This window comes from Melospiza melodia, chromosome 9 (assembly GCF_035770615.1).
Source record: "Melospiza melodia melodia isolate bMelMel2 chromosome 9, bMelMel2.pri, whole genome shotgun sequence".
NCBI classification, from domain to species: Eukaryota; Metazoa; Chordata; class Aves; order Passeriformes; family Passerellidae; genus Melospiza; species Melospiza melodia.
The window spans coordinates 6,349,527-6,367,598 of NC_086202.1; the positions used below are offsets into that span (position 1 = coordinate 6,349,527).

The window sequence follows — 18,072 nt, forward strand, 5'->3', positions numbered from 1 at the left end:
TTGATAAATATAAAACTTAATGGTAATCATGATGGACTTGTTTTCTTTGTTTTGTAATTAAAAAGCTCATCACAGTGCCCATTCAGAAGGACTCTAGTCATTTGTTTCTGTCTTTGTATGACAGTCCCTTTTACTGGTTCTTGACTTTTATGTAAACATAAACTTTTGATAAGACAAATAGATATTATTTTATTTTCAAAAAGCCAAAAACAGTAAACATTCTGACCTTTTTTTGTGAAACAGCAATTATGGCATAATATCTAGCATGCACTAAGTTAAGTTAGAAGCTCTTTTTTTTTCTATGTTCTATTATGATGTTCTGTGTGAACCTTTTAGACTTAGTTTACTTTCTTCCAAATGTATCTTATAGAATTATTTTCTTTTGAAGTAGAAACTAATACAAAATGTGCATATTTAATAAGTTTACAGTTTAAGTTTACCTTTTATCTGTGGAGGATTGCTCGGATGGAGTCCATTTTTAATTTTTTGAACTAGTGATACTGAAGAAAGAATTTGTATGAATATGTGCCCAAAATAAATGAAGCTGGGTAACAAATTTAGTATGCAGAAAGTGTAGGCAGGGAATTTAGTCTTTGGGTTGTTTCTTATTTACTCACTGTGCTATTAAGCTCTTTTGGATGAATCCCATTTGTGCAAGTAAACCAGGCAGTACTTTTTTATTAGGGTGTGTCCAAAATTAGTGTTCTGTTGTGGACCAGGTGTCTGCTTTGCAGGTGGATCTCCCATTTAACCCCACTTGGCTAAGCCTTGGTTTGGGTGATGGAGCATCCTGAGCTGAGGAAATCCCACTGGAGGATGTATTCTAGGAGCACACTGGAGCCATAAAACACCCAATCTGTGGGACCAGGCTGGACACAAGGAAAAATGGAAGGAAAAAACCCAACCTATAGCATTGCTCCCTCAAAAAAATCCACCAAACCCAGCTCCTTCATGTTTGTGGTGTGACTGGCACATTCTCAGTGCTGGTGCAGCCACATCTGTAACCTTAGGGGGAAGCTTTCCAGTGACTTGGGTGAACTTTGGGTCAGGCTTAAGTCCATCCTAATTAATTGTGGTTGGTAATTTTGAGTGAGCAGTAACAAAGTGGAGGACAGCAGCTCATGGCATCAGCTGGGTGAGCTGCTGAACAGCCCCTCACCAGCCCATCCTGCAGTGCTTGGCTGGCTGGCTGCATGCTCTGCCACTAATTACTCCTACTTACTAATTAAACAAATGAAGATAAGTACATCTTCCACGTGTTGCTTTGCTGCTGATCCAAGAATTATAGAAGTGGTTCAGCAACACTTGTAGGATTTTTATTTTACAAAGCAAGTATGCCAGGATTATTTGAATTGTTTTAATTGCTATTATTTATTATTGTTGTTTCATGAAGGTTTTAGAAGTATTTTGCAGAAGCAAAGCAAAAACCTGTTTGGTTTGTATATAATACTTATTGACAGGAAATCACAAATATGGAAATCAAAAATATGGACCCCTAATTTCTATTAATCTCTGATCTGGCAAAGCTGTTCTCTGATTTTGGCTAAAACTGTAAAATAGGGATGATGCTTTGCCTCCTGCAAATGCTGAGTGGATAAATGAGTATTTTTAAAGTGTTTTTGTAGATATGATATCACAGTGTTACTAAGTGTTAAGATTGAGGTTTCCATTGTCTGTTGTAGGCATCGAGATATTTATCAGCTGATTTCTTGACTATTTAAAAATACAGGAGTCTCACAGCAAAACCAAAAATGTTGGTTTTGCAAATACTACAAAATCTGTTCATTCCAGAAGTTTTGTATCATACAGCCAACAAAGAATTTTTAAGCAAACAATGTCTAGTGCTCTTGGCCAGCATTTACCAATAATGATTTTGGTTTTGTACTTCTTAATGCTCTGTTTTGAAACTTTTACCCAGTATTGCCTTAAATTGCACTCATTCTTACAATTACTGCTGTTGTGGCCCTCAGGAGGTTAATTTGCAGTCAGAAGCCACGTGGCTTTTGTGTTGAACACAGTTAAAGAAACTGAGGGTGCTCCTGGAAAACAAAGATTGTTTTGTGCCATAACCAAAGCTTGTGCATCGTTTATCTGAAATTGTTTTTGTTTAGGAAAATACATGACACCACACTACAGGCTAATAAACCGATGTGAAAATTTCTCAATTTACACCACTTGACAAGTGCTAAAAGAAAAGCATCTTTAATTTTAATGTGTTATTAGGACCTTTTTAGAGAGATTGTACAAGTTATTAACAAGGTCCTCTGAGACAGGAGACGGGTAATTAACAAGACCTACAGAAAGGGAGTTTAGGTAATTAACAAGATCTCAGCCACTGGACACAGGGAGACAAATAGTCCAATATTTAAAGCTGACAGGTTGTTACTGGTCAGATCAAATTCCAGATCTGGGAAACTGGATTGGTAAGTGTTTGGGAGCTTTCTACTAAACATTATATATTTTTAAAATATATACATATACATAAATAATGTCTGTGTCTCTATATACACATGTATAGTTTATATATAGATATCTTGTGTATATATGTATGTATATACATGTATGTATATACATGTATATATATATATACACATATACACAAGTAGATATATGTATATATAGTGTATATATGTATATATAGTGTATATATAGATATATGTATAGATAGTGTATATACATATAGATCTTGTATGTATATACATGTGTATGTATATACACATGTATGTACATACAAGAGAGTATAAATACTCTCTTGTATGTATACAAGAGAGAGGCATTAAAAAAACCCCTTCTAAAGTAGCATTTCCGTGACCTAACTATTGTTATACTTCATAGAAAAGAAGATAAAGCTTGTGTCTACATACAGTTTACACTTTATCTCAAGTTCTGGCAATAAGTGTGTTACATTCTTAAAAATGTGGAAGATGGAATAGTGGAGGAGAAAGGAAATTGTGAGATACTAGGATTCACTGTTACAATTACACATAATGCTCATATTTATAATGTTAATCACTGGTGAATTGCAGCATAAATTATGAAAATATTACTTAATTTTTTTCTGTATTTTCTTACTGCTTCAGCAATTGTTCAAATTTGCAACTCAAAAAGAAAACAGCAGCCCAATCCTTCAATTCTTTTGCATCTTTCTGCTTGTAGTTTCTGAATGTGGTGATTTTCTTGAGCCTCTCTCCCACCTTCATCATATGTGGCTGTTAGAGCTGCCTGTCTCCTCAATGTCACATGTTCCAAACAAATCAGGGACTGCAGTTTTGTTTTTCCCAATGGAGGCAATGTTTGAAATAAGCAATGGCTTTGCATTTTGATATGGCCATTATTAGATTTGTTAAAAAACGAGTGAGGTGCCATGAAAACAGGAGGCTTTTGATAACAGTGATGGGTTTGGATAATATTAAATTGCTAAGTCTGAAGCACAGCTGATATCTGTAACATTTTGAATGTGTGATGGTCAGGTGTTTACAGAAGCTTTTGCAACATCCTGGTGTTCCTCTGGGTTCCTGCTTCTCACTTGAGCTGTGACAGTAGAGCAGGTGCCAGTCTCGAGTGAGCTGAAGAAGTTCTAAAGTAAAACCTGTTATCCCAAACCACAGTGAGGGTGAGTTATTAGTGCAATAACTTCAGCACAATCAAAGTCACTGTTAAATGGTTTCAGTCTTGCAGAGTTACTGGCGACAGCTCCATTGGAATGAACCCCAAAAGTTGCCTGATGAGAGCAAAGGATTGTAGTGGCTGTGTATTTCTCTGCCAAATAGGAAATTCAGTGTACAATGCAATTCACTCTGCTTTTCACATGCCTTTTTCAAAAATGTTGCTCTCTAGATATTGCTGTACTTGCTAAAGCAATAACGTCTGTTAAGACATTTTAGCACATTTATTTCTTGGTTATTAAAAAAATGACATCAGGTGAACGATGGTATTTTCAAAATTTTGTTTCCTCTGTTAGTGTTAGCATGTCTTATTTTAAGAACAGTGTACTTCTGCATTGCTTTTCTTGAAATGAATATTTTTTTTCAGTTCTCTACTGAAATTTGACTAGACTTTAGTCACCTGTGATCTTCAGTCTAGGTAAAATATTGATGGACTAGGACAGTGCTTTAATTGTACTCCAGACCATTAACATTTGTTAATTCAGTGTGTCAGTGGAACATTATTTCAACAAGAGAAATACATTGATGGTATGAGAGGTAAAGTGAATTTACAAAACAAGCAGAAGTCCTGCAGCGATTCTTAGTCTGTCCTGCCAGGACTGTTATCATCTGATTTGAAAGATCACTGCATGTGATAAGAGAATAATGAAATCTTTTGCAAAGCTCCTGCAAAGGAGTGGTCACAGCATTTGGGACATGACTAAGGTGGGCTGGAGCCATCAACTCTTTGAGGGATATTGTAGAAATACTTGGTATTAATCTTGACTTTTGCAGGCTCCTCACCAGCACTCAGTCACTCCTAATGAGTTGACTGTTTTAGGAATACTGTTAGGAAAGTTCATCCTGCTGGCTGCATGACAAGATTTTTTCAAGCTTGCAATGTCTCTTGGTGCACATTAGGGCATGTGAAATCTTTTTTGAGAGGATGCATGAGGCATATTATCTTTCCCAAGGGAAAATGCACTGCCTGTTGTATTTCATTTTAAAAAAGAATAATTTGTTCTATTGTTCCTTTATTAATAAATGCAGAAGCTATGTAAAAGCAATGCACTTTTTTTTTTCTATTTCATTATAAGAACTAAGGATTAGTTCTACTCTTTTAATAATTCAAAAATGGATCTGTAGGTTTCAGTGTAAAATATAATTTTAGTATTGTTTGATTTGTTTGTTGTTGACTTAGAGATCTCTAATAATAGGGTCTTCCAGTGGAAATCCTGGCACAACTTTTAGTCTAACAGTTCTTTAGTGGTCTCTTGAGAAAAAAAAGTTATTTGCTGTAGCCCAACTCCTAGTAAGAGGAGAAATATTTATATACTTAGAATTCTAAGTAATCAAGAAGAGGTAGTGAGAGCCACAAAACCTGATCCTTTTTTTGTGTCCTCCTGGGGTTACCCAAACTCCAAAAGGCCACAGGACATGGCTTGACAGCAGAGCAATTTATACAGTGAAATGTGTTAAGTGATGTTCCCCAGAATCTAATTGCAAAATAGATGGTAATATGCTTTTTCTGTACTTGTTTAGCTGCCAGACAAGACAGTCATTCCTTCTCAGAATATAAAGTGAGCTCTGCATTGCCAGGCACAGCAGGCTGATATTCTATGGAAGGCTAAGTTTCTGAATTTCATTAACTGTATCTGATTTTATTCATTTCTTTTGGTTTTGGTTTTCTTTTTTTTTATTTCCTTGTGCAATAGCAATAACTTAAATGGCATCCTAATATTTCAAGATTTTGATATATGTTGTGAGAATCCAAAGAAAAATGCATAAGCACTGAAATCAGAATCAGTCCAAAGACCAAGAAGTGGGATAGGAATAGGAATTTCAACTCTAGTGAAAAATGAGTATGGCAAAGCTTTGCTAATTACCTGTATGCAGACATTCCATATTAAAGGAAAGAAACTGAAAGCTCATACTTACCTCATTGGTATAATAGATGTTTTACAGAATGTTAAGTTAACATAAATTTTAATACTTTGAATAGTAATGATTAATTTAAATATCCTAATTTTAATTTCTAATAGTATACACTACTATTAGATTAGTTACTACTATCGTGTAACTAATAGGAATAGCAAAAGGTAAGTGAAAAGCTTTTGGTCCTTAAGAAAATACTCTTTCCATGGAGCAAATTTAGGAGTCTGATTCCCATTCATTATGTTGTCAGACTAAATGGCACTAAAATGTTTAAATCAGTTTTAGGAAAGATTTGATGAAGATTGTTTTAATCTCTAGGCATTCAGAAGCTAAATATTTATGCAGCCACCAGACCTGATGTTTGAATTTTTAACTGCTATTAAATTTCAATAAAGTTGTAAGATGCAGCCATAAACCTGAGCTTGTGACACATCCTGAACTCAACTCCACTGTATTCTTCCTATACAAACTGTTAATTATCAACATGAAATGGAAGTATTTAATTACCATAAAAAAGTTTTATCAAAAAAAAGTTTCAATTAGTTCTAATGAAATGTTTTTAAATAGAGAAAATGACGCTGCAGTACAAAATAATATGCTTGCTATGATTATGAAATAGCAACCCAGACCACTCTACAGAATCAGCCCTGCAGTATGTCTGTCTCCATTATTAGTTTATATTATTTTTATTTCTCATCCCTTTCTCCCCTCAGGAGCAGGACAATAGAAAAGGGTTCTCAGCTCAGATGAGCTAAAACTGAAATCTAAGCCAATGAAACCCCAGAAATTCAAACAAACTTTACTATTAGAGAAAAATGTAAAAAGAAAGTTATGTCCAAAGCTGTAAAATAATATGGAACAATAAAATAATGGCTATGATTTAATCTGGTAAAAATGTCTGTTATATGAAGTAACTGTCAGGGACACTAATTGAATTCTCAGCTGGGTGAAATGGGGGACAGGACTGGTTGTGCTGGGTTGGAGAAATCTGTTCTGCCTAGAGAAGGGTAGAGGGGATGTGCAAGTTGGGGGCTCAGTGTCACTTCCATGATCCTACTGCAGCTGATTTGTAATCTGTGCTGGCAGGATTTACCTCCCTGCTAGTAGCTCCTTGAAGGTGATCAGAGAGAATGAAAATTTGTTACTGGTAAGAGACAAACTGTTGAAAATCAGTATGAGGCATCACCTGAAGGCACATGAAAAGTCCATGTGTTAGAAAAGAAATATCTTTTTTTACTTGTAAACTGAGCAAATTTTGTTTGGGCATAATTGACAAACAATAATTATCGAATCCCACAGTGCCAGTTTTTCACTATCACTCCTCACAGTAATCCTCACTCTACAAAAACCCAAAAGATACTTTTTTTCCCCAAGCTGTGTACATGGGAACTTCTCCCATAGCAGGAGTTCCCTGCCAGTTTATCAAACTCTGGGAAAAAACCCCAGAGACTGGATTATAACTAACACTGTCACTATGAACTGTGAGTGTAACACAGGAGAAAACAATGTTATTTTTTATAATTGTTCAGATCATCGATTTCAAAACAATGTTATTTTTTATAACTATTCAGATCAATGATTTCAGAATGCTTTTAGGCTGCCCAAAGGAAGCTTGTGCTGCTTGTACAGCATGGGCTGCAGTCCTATAGGTTTGTTTTATACAATTATTGCCAGTAATTGAGTGAGGTGGTAACTTTAGGTGTCTATTATTGTGATGAAATTTAAATTAAAAAATAAATGCTTTCGTGAATTTCAATACACCAAACAGACAACTCCACCAACTGTTTGCATTGATAATTGTATAGGATGTTCTTTTGAGGTGTTACCTGCCCCTCAGACAGTGAAATAGGGGTGCAGTGGTGGGAATCTGCATCTGCTCACACTCACCTTGGGCTGGGGCACTGGCAGGGAACTTTGCAGGGCTCAGCAAGGCTAATGAGCTCCCACCTTACTTAGCAGACACTTTGATTTAGAAAAATGTTATTATATGCAATCTCAGCACCTGCTTCTTCCTCCAAAAGCAGTATATTTTCTATGAATCTCCTTAAAGTATGAGTAAGAGCCCTCATAGCATTTGGATTTTTATTGGGGAATATTTTAATAGCTTTTCATTTTTGTTTTTGCAAGTGTATTCAAATTTCTTCTTGCAAAATACGCAGATGTTCTCTTTTGAAATTGCAGTTATGAAGTTCACAATTTTGCAGAAATTATTGCAGGTTTTTTACTGCTTAAAAAAACCCCAAACAACTAGTCCATATTGCCAGTGATTTATAGTTCTAATTTTGAAATGCAGCTTCTCATAGTCAGAACTGCTGCTTTCATTTTAAGCTACCACTACAAAAAAGAGTCCCAGAACTTATTTCACAGAAACTAAAAAGTCATTGAAGGCAGTGAAAATCCTGCTTTTTTAACCTTTCAGAAAGCCCCCCAGTTGAGCAGTCAGGCTGCATTATTCTATATCTTGTCTAACACGAGGAAACAGTCCCAAAAGAAAGATATCCCAAATTAACGCCACACTTCGTTAAATAGAGACATTCTTGCTTTTCACCAAGCTAATTCGATCCAGTTCAGTTAACTCATTTTTTTTGTGCTGGGATCACGGAAGGCAGCCATGAATGGAGCGAGTTCATCATGTGTTTGACACATCAGAGTGGGGCTGAAAGGAGGCTGGGAGGGAGGGAGGGACCCTGCCTTTGGCTGGGCAGACAATGCCCTGTGGAAAAGGCTCCTCATTCCAAAGGGGTCTCAGCAAACAGGGCAGAATGCTGGGGATTGCTGTTCCACACAGGTGGAATTACCCAGGCTTAGTGACACCTCTGGGTGTCTGCTTGGGACTGTTCCTCTAATCCAGTCTCTGTCAAATACCCTCAGATGGTTTACAGGATTTATTTCTGAGCAAAAGTTTGCCTGCTTTAAAAAAAAAAAAATTAAAAAAATTAGATTAATGTAAAATATATATATTTTACATATTTTAGTTCACAAATATATATATATATATATATATTACATATTTTTAGTTCGTAAATTTTTTGCCCTTCCACTTCTACACCATGAAATACGTGGTTTATAAATTCAGATAACAGTCACAAAATAGATGTTCCCTAATACAAAAAAATCTTCACAATTTAAAAAAAAAAAAGTATATGTATATATATGTTTTTTGTAGCTCTCAGTCACACATCACCCTCAAAGCCAGTACATGCAGTCTAACTAAACAGATTCTGTGTTGTGAAAGAATGTGCCTGCTGTGGTGCTACCAAGTAAATAATATTTGTCAGCCATATCTAGATTTTGGACACATTTTTTGGGAATGTTTTATCTCCAGACCTGCTGTAGCAAGTACATAAGAACACAGCATCCCTGATTTTTGAAGATACTTGCTAATAATTACACCAGCCTGTGTGGACAGTTTCTTAAGCCTGACATTTAGACAGTGGCTGTTTTTATCAGTATCAACAACATTATGAAAGAGTTTTCCTTTCTGGTTATGCATAATAATCACTAGGTTTATAAAATAATAGATTATTTACTCAGTTTTAAGTACCAAATAAATGTAGCTTAGAGAAGATGGCTTTTTAGCCCTAAGCTGTTGATCTCACTGGAATTTTGTCTTCTAGGAGCTTTGTCCTCTAGGAGCTGCCATGAAAGCTGGGAATATGTGTTAGTCTGTAGGGTTTGGTTGTTGGATTTTATCAATCTCATCCCAAGGACCTCTTTCTAGGATATTTCATTTAAAGTAGCACTCCATGCTTAGAAGCTCAAGCTAAGTCTAGAGATAAGAGGAGAGATAAGGAAGCCAAATCCATAATTGCCTTTCTTGCATTTCTTCATTAGTTATTCAAATTTGATGACAAAAAGAATACAAAAAAATGCAAGAATTGTGAACAAAGAAAATATTCAAATTTCCTTTAATTTCTAATATTTTCTTTTCCTAAGTTTAAAAAATCGAGAAAATAAACTATATTAAATACTTTGTAGCTGTGTAAGATTATTATATATAATATATATATATATATTATATAATAAGATTATTCTTATGCATTCAAACTGTGGTGTCTAATTCAGTGCTGTGTTCTAGCAGATGTTTTGGCCAAATAAGTGTGCCCTGCTAATATTTGTTTGGTATGTTTTTTTCCCCACAGTTTTAATGTGAATCCTTCTGGCTCTGAGGATCTCAGGAAAAAAACGGTGAGTTATGAAATGGAAAGCCATCAGAAAATGCCAGCTAATTGATACTTGTATAAGCTTATAAGCTTTTGTTCTTTTTTAACCTCTTACATGGAAATGTTGAGGTTTTTATTTTTCTTTTGTTGACATATCCAGAAAACCTAAGTAGAAAAGCACAGGCTTAATGTAAATTTGGAAATAAAGAAGAGTTTTGCACTCAGTGTGGGGTTTAGCTGTGACATCATGAAGAGGGCAATATTTAGTTCTTTGCACAAAAGGTAAAAAAACCCCAAAACCTGAATTTAGGAGTGGTTTAGATGACTCTAGAGAAGTAATGGTCAGGTGAGGAACTCTGCATTAGGCAGTGATTTATTAATTGACCAGACTGGAGCTTACCATCACTATAATCACAGACTTGAGGACAGTCTCTAGAAGGCAGATCAAAATTTAAATTATAACTTGATATGTTGTAGGATTAAAAATGCACATAATAAATGAACAGATGAAAACACTAAAAAATATAAATGCTAGCAGGTATAATTCAAAACGCTCTTGTTTCTAAAAGTACTGGGAATAAATTGTGTACTAAGAAAAAACAAAAAATAATCCACAGATTGCCTGGACAGTGTCTTTGTTTGAAGGAAAATGTGGTCTTACTAGAATTTGTTCTGTGAATAGATGACATCTTTAAAAGTGGGTTTGTTTTCAATCTCTAAAATATATAGAAAACAAGTTTCACAAGCAAATATGACTTTGTACTGTTTGTTTTCTGCTGGTTTATGTAAATGATTTGTAATAACATTTGATGTTATTGTAAATGCCCAAGTTTTTATAATGTAAGTAGCTGGTGGGAGATGTCAGAGTATTTGAAGGCTGCCTTTGATCAGATAGTAAACTGAATTCTACCAGGCAGTTACTTAATCTCTGACAAAAAGAGACATCAAAAAATTGATTTAACTTAGCAGCCATTGTCTGTAAAGTAACCATAATTACAGTTTCTATGTGCTTGCAAATGTACTACTGCAAATCATGTAATTTATTGCTGGTAAAAGCATTGGTTTAATTCTTTTAAGAAATAAGATGTGGATTGTTTTATTTAAAGGATTTAAAGGTGATAAAAGAAATCCTTGATGATTTTTCCTTTGGAATACCAGCCATCCTAAATGTCTGTTATAGGATTATGAGGTGGTGCTCATTTAATGCAAAATACAAATTAGGTGGGGAAGAAACTCTATCTCAACCATAGTTTTGAATGAAACCATTTGAATTTCCTTTTAAATATTCAGGATTGCTTTCTAAGGTGTTTGAAGTAATTTATTATTAGATTCTGTAATATTAGCCCTCGCCAAGTTATTACATTTCTTCCTTGTGCATATTATTTAGTAATTATGTTTGTGTGTCTTCTCCTCTGATGCCAACACCTGTCTCTGAAGGCAGTGTTCAAATGGGAGCAGTAGCCAGTTGAAAGGGCAGCATGAGCTCTTTAAGGCCTAATTAAGAACTGAAAGGAAGATGAAGTAAGTAGGACAAAAGATGTGAAAGTAGCTTAGATGACATTCCCAGAGCAGAATTCCTCATTAGAACAATGAGGAGATGATCAGGGATTGCCAGGATTCATTTTATCTGCCCTTTCCTGTGACTGGCAGTGTGTACCCCAACAGGGATTTGTAGATGAGATAATCATTCTTTGCATGGCTTGTTTAGAACTCTTTTTTTCCCCTTAAAAAATTGATTATAATATTATTCTTAAGCATTAAAATGGTGGTGTCTATTTTTGTAAATAAATAAGTGTTCCTTATAAATTTAAATATTACCTACTGTCTCAAGCTGAACATACCAAATCTTAATTTTACCAATATTAATTTCTAAATGCTAGCATAGTTCTGCTAGAATTTTCTTGCATAATTAAGACATGTATGGAGCATGTGCATGATAAACATCTCTAAAGCAAATATATTACACGCAATTTTCCAGTAAACTTGATTGCATAATTAAAGTCATCATTGCACTACTTTATTCCTGTTCCTTTGCCAAATCAGAAAATTAGGCAAACCCTGTATTTCAGGCATATAAGTTTTAATGCTGTTTTCTCGAGTATGGAGAAAAATTTAGTAAAGAGAATAAAATTTAATAAAGAGAAAGTTTTACTTCCTTCTTGTAGAAGAAAATGTGCCAAGAATATGACAACAAAGTGAAGTTACTTTCTCTTCTATACTTGTTGAAAATGGATTGCGAACCAATTTATAAATTTCATCAGGTTAGCCATTTTAATAAAGTGGCAGTTACTGATTACTTACAATCCCTTAACTTGGTGCATTTAAAATACTGAATATGCATCCATAAATGTGACATTTAATGTCTCAAGTGCAGAGAGAAACCCTTAAAAGCATATTTTTGAGAGCTACTGTTAGAGTATAATTGATGGAGAGAGCTGATCTGTCACACTTCAGCCTATTTGCAGGGCACCATCACTTTTAATTAGGCTCCTTTGAAAACTTTGCCCAGCTGCATATTTTAATGGGTCGACATGTGCCAATGTGCAAATATGGAGCTGTATGGAAAGAAAAGAATGGGGCATGGAAAAGGAATGAGTATGACTATTATGTGGTGTGCTTCTTAGCTGTGCAAGCTTTGTAATTTTTAATGACATGCTTCTACTGTAAACAAAATCTGCCTTGTGTGCCCTGTTAGAAGTGCTGGACTTTGTAGGTTCCATATCTTCTAAATGTTTTCATTTCTGAATGAGATGAAGCATACTGCTTAACATGTCTAACAGTGCTGATACTTCTGTAAACCAACACACAAGAAGACATTCACGTTTACAGTCTTTAGGATAACATGTTGTCCTTTTTAAGATGACTAATTTTTCCATCTTTAATATCTGCACTTACTGAGTCATCAGAAATCATTGCAGAAAAAATTCTGTTTTCCCTACTGCTTAATTCTGGGCCTCTCCTGCTTTAAACAAAGCAAGGTCTTTTATAGGTACACATTTATTTCTGCCTTAAGTGCTCTAGTGCAAGTAAGATGTAACCTTTTGCCTTCACCTGCAATTTAAAATTGAAAGTTTTATTATGTGATTCAGAAGCCAAGGCCTGGAGAACCACTGGTGACTACAAATATTTATGTGAAAGACAGATGAGGGCTGATGTCATGTAGAGCTGAGTAAATGCTTTGCTGTGATGCTCTCCAGAGGAAAATACTCAGAGAAGTTACAGTAGGAGTTGAATTCTCAGGGCTCTTCTCTTGTTATTCCATAGTTAAGGGGGTTGGTTTCCCAAAATGAACCTGCCAGCTGTTGTGCTCACTGCTCATACCGTCACTAACTCTGTGTGTCCACCTCACTGAGATTTTTCTCTGAGATGACAGAGTGGGAAATGTTCAACCAGCTGGGCAGCCCATCTCCAGTTGTCTGGAGGGAAAAGCACTGCAGCAAACAGGTGTTGGTGAAAAAATTGCTTTTCACATCAAGAGATGCACATGAGAAACACAAAAAGCAATACCAATTAATTTTCTGGAGACTCTGAACCGCTTAATGAAATCTGGTGTTTTCCCCCCACTTACCTGCAGGAAGGAAATCCTTTTGATGCCACTGCAGGATACCGAAACCTCACTTACGAGGAGGTGCTGCAGGAGCTGGTGAAACACAAGGAGCAGCTGAAGAAGAAGGACAGCCACATCCGAGAGCTGGAGGATTACATTGACAATCTGCTGGTGCGAGTGATGGAGGAGACCCCCAGCATTCTCAGAGTGCCATACGAACCCTCTCGCAAAGCTGGCAAATTCTCCAAAAGCTGAGACAGTGCTGCTTTCTGCTGAATGCATTAGTGGAAGGAGATCACACTTTAATATTTTGTCTTCTCTTCATTCCTTTTCTCCTAAGAAATTCCAGCAAAATGGGGAGGAGGGACAATGGCGTGGGTTTTTCCTTTTTTTTAAAAATCCAAACACTAGCAGGGGCTGCCAAAAGTTGTTTTATGTTAGATTACTTAGGTATCTTTTTTCTTTCTTTTTGAAATTACATTAAGGTACAGAATACTTAAAATAGAGTTAATGATACATAATAAATATGTCCATGCAGTTTATATAATAGCTTAGTGTTCACCATGTGGCAGTTTCAACAGAGAAGCCTGCGCTGTTATGAATGTTTTCTTGAATGATTATTGGTATTAGGCAAATATATTGTTCTTTTTTTTACAGCATGCCATCAAGACCACTGTTTTCAATCCAGTGTAGTACTCTACTAAACCTAAGTGTGGTTTGTTGCAATGGAATGTAGTCCTGCACATATTAGAGGAAAACAGTGATGCACAATCGATCCTTGCAGAGTAAATGCTGTATTCTATACAATGTGCTTTTTTATATAACAATGTCAAAAAAACCCCCGTGCCATTTCTGTCTTGGCACACTGGAACCAGTTATTTTACACTTAAATGCTGAATTTTGTGTATAATGAGTGAACTTTGGTAGTGAGCTCATGACATAAGGTTGTTTTGAGGATCTTTTTGTATGAAGTTACTGCATGCCTTTTCATGTGTTAAAAGTACTTTGAACAGTGTTCACAGAGTCAGAGGTACTGGAGAACTCAAGTATGGAATAAAGAAATGAATACTTCTGTTCAGTCAAAGTCTACTGCCGTGAAAATGTAGCAGAAATGGAGATGCTGACTTAAATAGACACGATAAATCAATTTAAGGTTGAGTTTTACATTATATATGTGTCTTAACTTTTTAAATCTTATGACAATGAAGTATATGCCTTTAGAAATAGGCCCTGTTGCTTAAACACATCTAGAGTACTTAGGCTTTTCATTAAAAATGTCTGTATTCCATGTAAATAGTTCTGAAAGTCAGTTCTCACTGAGAAAAATGAAAGAAGAATGTAGTAAATATCTTCCTGATCATTTAATAATTGTTTGTAAAATGATGTATGAAAAGGTACCTGTTATACAGTGAATTGGAAAAATATAGTGATGAAGGTATAATGGGAAAATACTGTAGGGGAACCCTCAAAATATTAAGATGAATAGATTTTAACTTTAATTTCCTTAATAGGAGTCTTACTTGGACTTTCTGTTGCTGTGAAACAGTAAAATGTTATTGAAAACATGTACAGAGAATATTTTAGATTTGGATTTAAGATAATTGTCTTTCTTTCTGCACCTGATCTGTTGGGTTTTTTTACAGCACCATGGCATGGCTGCTGCTGAGATGACCAAAAAAACTTGAAATTAAATTCCAATTTGTTGTTGTTGTTATTGATGTAAAAGATTTTAATACTTTTTCATTTTTAAAACTGCAGAAATTGGTAATATCTTGAATACTACTTAAATATGGAAGGGTTGAGAAAGTTCTGTCTGACTGCTTTTGATGTCATTAGTATTGTAGGACAGCACAGAAGTATTCTAGTTACAAAAAAAACCTTCTTTGTACAAATCCTCTCAGATTTCATTTACTTATTTTTGGCTTTTTCTCCTTTATTTTCTTCTTTTATTTAGCAACTACCTCCCAATCCCCATTTAGCACTGTCCCTAAAATGTGTGCAGCCAGAGTTCCCAGCCCAGGCGTGGGATCCCTTGGTGTGGATCCCTGTGCCTGGATGGATCCTGAGAGGTGCCAGCCCTGCCCAGCTGTAGAGCTCTGCATTTGTGTTTTGCAGTGCAGAAATCCATCCTACACCAGGCAATCTCTCTTTGGTCAGCCTGAGGATGTATCAAGTTTGGTACCTCAGAAACCACGTGAATGTTCTTTTCACCCACTTAGGATCTCGATGACTGTAAATTTGTTGTAATATATTCAAAGTGCCAAAGGTCATGTACTAGTTCATGGTATGCTTGCTGGTAGAAGTTGAGGTTTACACTCAATTAGATTTTCATTTTCTAATTACACCAGGATGTGTTTCAGTTACTCAGTATTTCCATAAAAGTTCTTAAACATTTTCAAATGCTTGGCTGCAGCCAGTGGTTTTCTCCTGTTGTTGGTGGGGAATTGTTCTGCAATAGTTTTGAATTCCACACTCATTTTCAACTAACAGGTATGAGACCATCTCTAGTATCCACAGTGCTTAAACCATCCCCACCAGTGAGGATTAACAACTGCACTAACCAGAGAATGTGCTCCAGTGACTTCTCACATGCAAGCCAACTTATAATTATTAAAATGAAACTCTACTATATTTAGCACCTCTGAAATCACTTCTTTTAGAATGTAAATGTAGAATATCAAACTGCATAATTGACTAAAAGCAGATCATTTGACATATTTGCATACCAAGAATGATAAGCAGATTAAAGGTAGCGAAAAGATCAATTTTTGTGCATTAGTGAAGAAATTTAGTGAAGCTTTGAATGTGCTATCTAGTCTTTATCTGATCTCTGAGTGAATAAAAGCACCTTTTGTTTCTAACAATTTGTCAAGAAAGAGGAGAGAACAACAAATGCAATTTAGAAAAAGGTAAAGTTACTGAGAGGCAGAATGGGACATTAAAATTATGAAGATATTTTTATAGAGTTTATAGGTAAAAATACAGGCTACTTTTGGAGCAATTCTTGAAAGATTACATACACTTCATTTTCTGCTTTGAAGGAAAATATTAACATTTTCCTATATTCTGAGATTATTTTTTAAAAGCATCTTTACCCTACATGTATTTTTGATCCATGCAGCTTTCAAATGAAAACTTCTCATACAGAGTAATTTGTATGTTGAAAACAAAGGAAGTTCTGTTTTTCCCATAGGATAAAATTGTAGACTTTCTTGCAGATCATTTTAAACCCATAAAAACTTGCCACTTGTGGTCAGTCTTTCTTGCCCTTTAAAATATAGGGATGAAAATTTTGAACATCTCCACATTACTTTGATATTTTCTCTCCTAAATTAGCATAATAGTTCATCCATGCATGCACTATATTTTGAAATTATCCTTTGAAACAGCTCTGCCGTGTATTTTGCTTACTTAAAAGGACAAATATGAAGGCCATACTTTAATGTTTTAAGTCAGAAATGTAAACTTTCAGCCATTCAAGAAAGATGTTTAATATTTATGTATGTTACCTCTTGCTGCTGTATTTTAAGTTTAGCTTGGTTTTCCACCTCCTAATGAATGTAGCATTCTCTCTAGATTATAACTGCATTTATTGCTGTTGGCTCTGTGTCAAGAACTATTTGTAATTTTCCAGCTGTGGAAATGCTGCCTTGTATTTAGAAAGGTTTCATGATTTGGGGACCTGATGAAAATCATGCTCATTAGATACTAGCCTGCATTTCTTTCTGTACAGGATGCCCTTTATTGGATGCATCTTAAAACAAACAGAACTGCTGTCTTAATGTGTTTACTGCTGCACTGGGGGTTTATTTATGCTTCCAGCTTTAAAGAAAGATTATTGTCCTACATCAAGTATGTAAAGTGAGCTGATGCTTTTCTGCTCTTTGTACCATTGCTGTTGTAGATATGATAGAGGTGTTAGCTGGGCTTTTACAATGGTGAATTTAGAGCATGTTGACTAACTTGCCCTTCTTTGAAGTACTTGCTGAAGGATTATAGCTCTGCTGTGTTCATGATGCTACATTTAAGGGTCTGTCAGCACTTTCAGTAGGAAACCCTATTTTCAGGGATTTGTAACTTTAAAATTTCAATACAGTCACTGGAAGTATTTAATATGCAATAGGTAGCACTTTAATCTGTTTATGAAGGGGTTTAAGATTTGTTTCTGTTGAAAAGGTCACAGTCTCCTGAAGCATGGTGGGCATTTGCTTTATCTTTTATAATTTCTACATTGAGGAAACCACTGTATGTTACAAGTGGTTGAGCCATTCCTATTCATCTTAGAAGCTTCCAGATGTATTACAGTGTATTATAAAAAGCTGAAGATCCAGGTTATATAGGAAGTCTGTAAAGGATAGGATCTCTACTTATAACTTAAGGGTTTTATTTTGTCTTGTGCATCAATGGTAGTTTGTCTACATTTAATAATGGTACAGAATCATAACTATATGCACTTGTGAGAACTATAAACTTAGAATGCATGAAAAACTTTATTTTTGTTCCATTATTGCAACTTCAGATCCTTTAATTTGATGAAAATGTTATCTTAATATTTTAATTTCTGTTCATTAAATAAATATTGCATGTCTAACACTAATAAAGCACCACAATGCACTACTGCAGTATTTATTGAATTGTGACATTAATCTGTGTTATGCAAAGCATGTGGCTCCTAAACTCCATGGTGTTAAGGCTCTCAGACCACAGAGGGATATTTCCTTAGGGGCAGCTCTGAATGAATATCCCAGATGTTTGCAGGGTAGCCATTAAGGGAAATCTCTTC

At 35.3% G+C, this 18,072-nt stretch overlaps 1 protein-coding gene across 1 annotated transcript in view; it reads left to right on the forward strand.

Annotated features, from left to right (window-relative positions):
• The window catches only part of RAB11FIP2 (RAB11 family interacting protein 2), a 32,433-nt gene extending 14,519 nt beyond the window's left edge, over positions 1-17,914 (forward strand). The window contains exons 4-5 of the mRNA XM_063163124.1: positions 9,722-9,767; positions 13,317-17,914. Coding sequence (XP_063019194.1) covers positions 9,722-9,767; positions 13,317-13,544 — 274 coding nt within the window. The 3' untranslated portion in view covers positions 13,545-17,914. The remainder of the gene's footprint in view (positions 1-9,721; positions 9,768-13,316) is intronic.
• Positions 17,915-18,072: the final 158 nt, after the last annotated feature.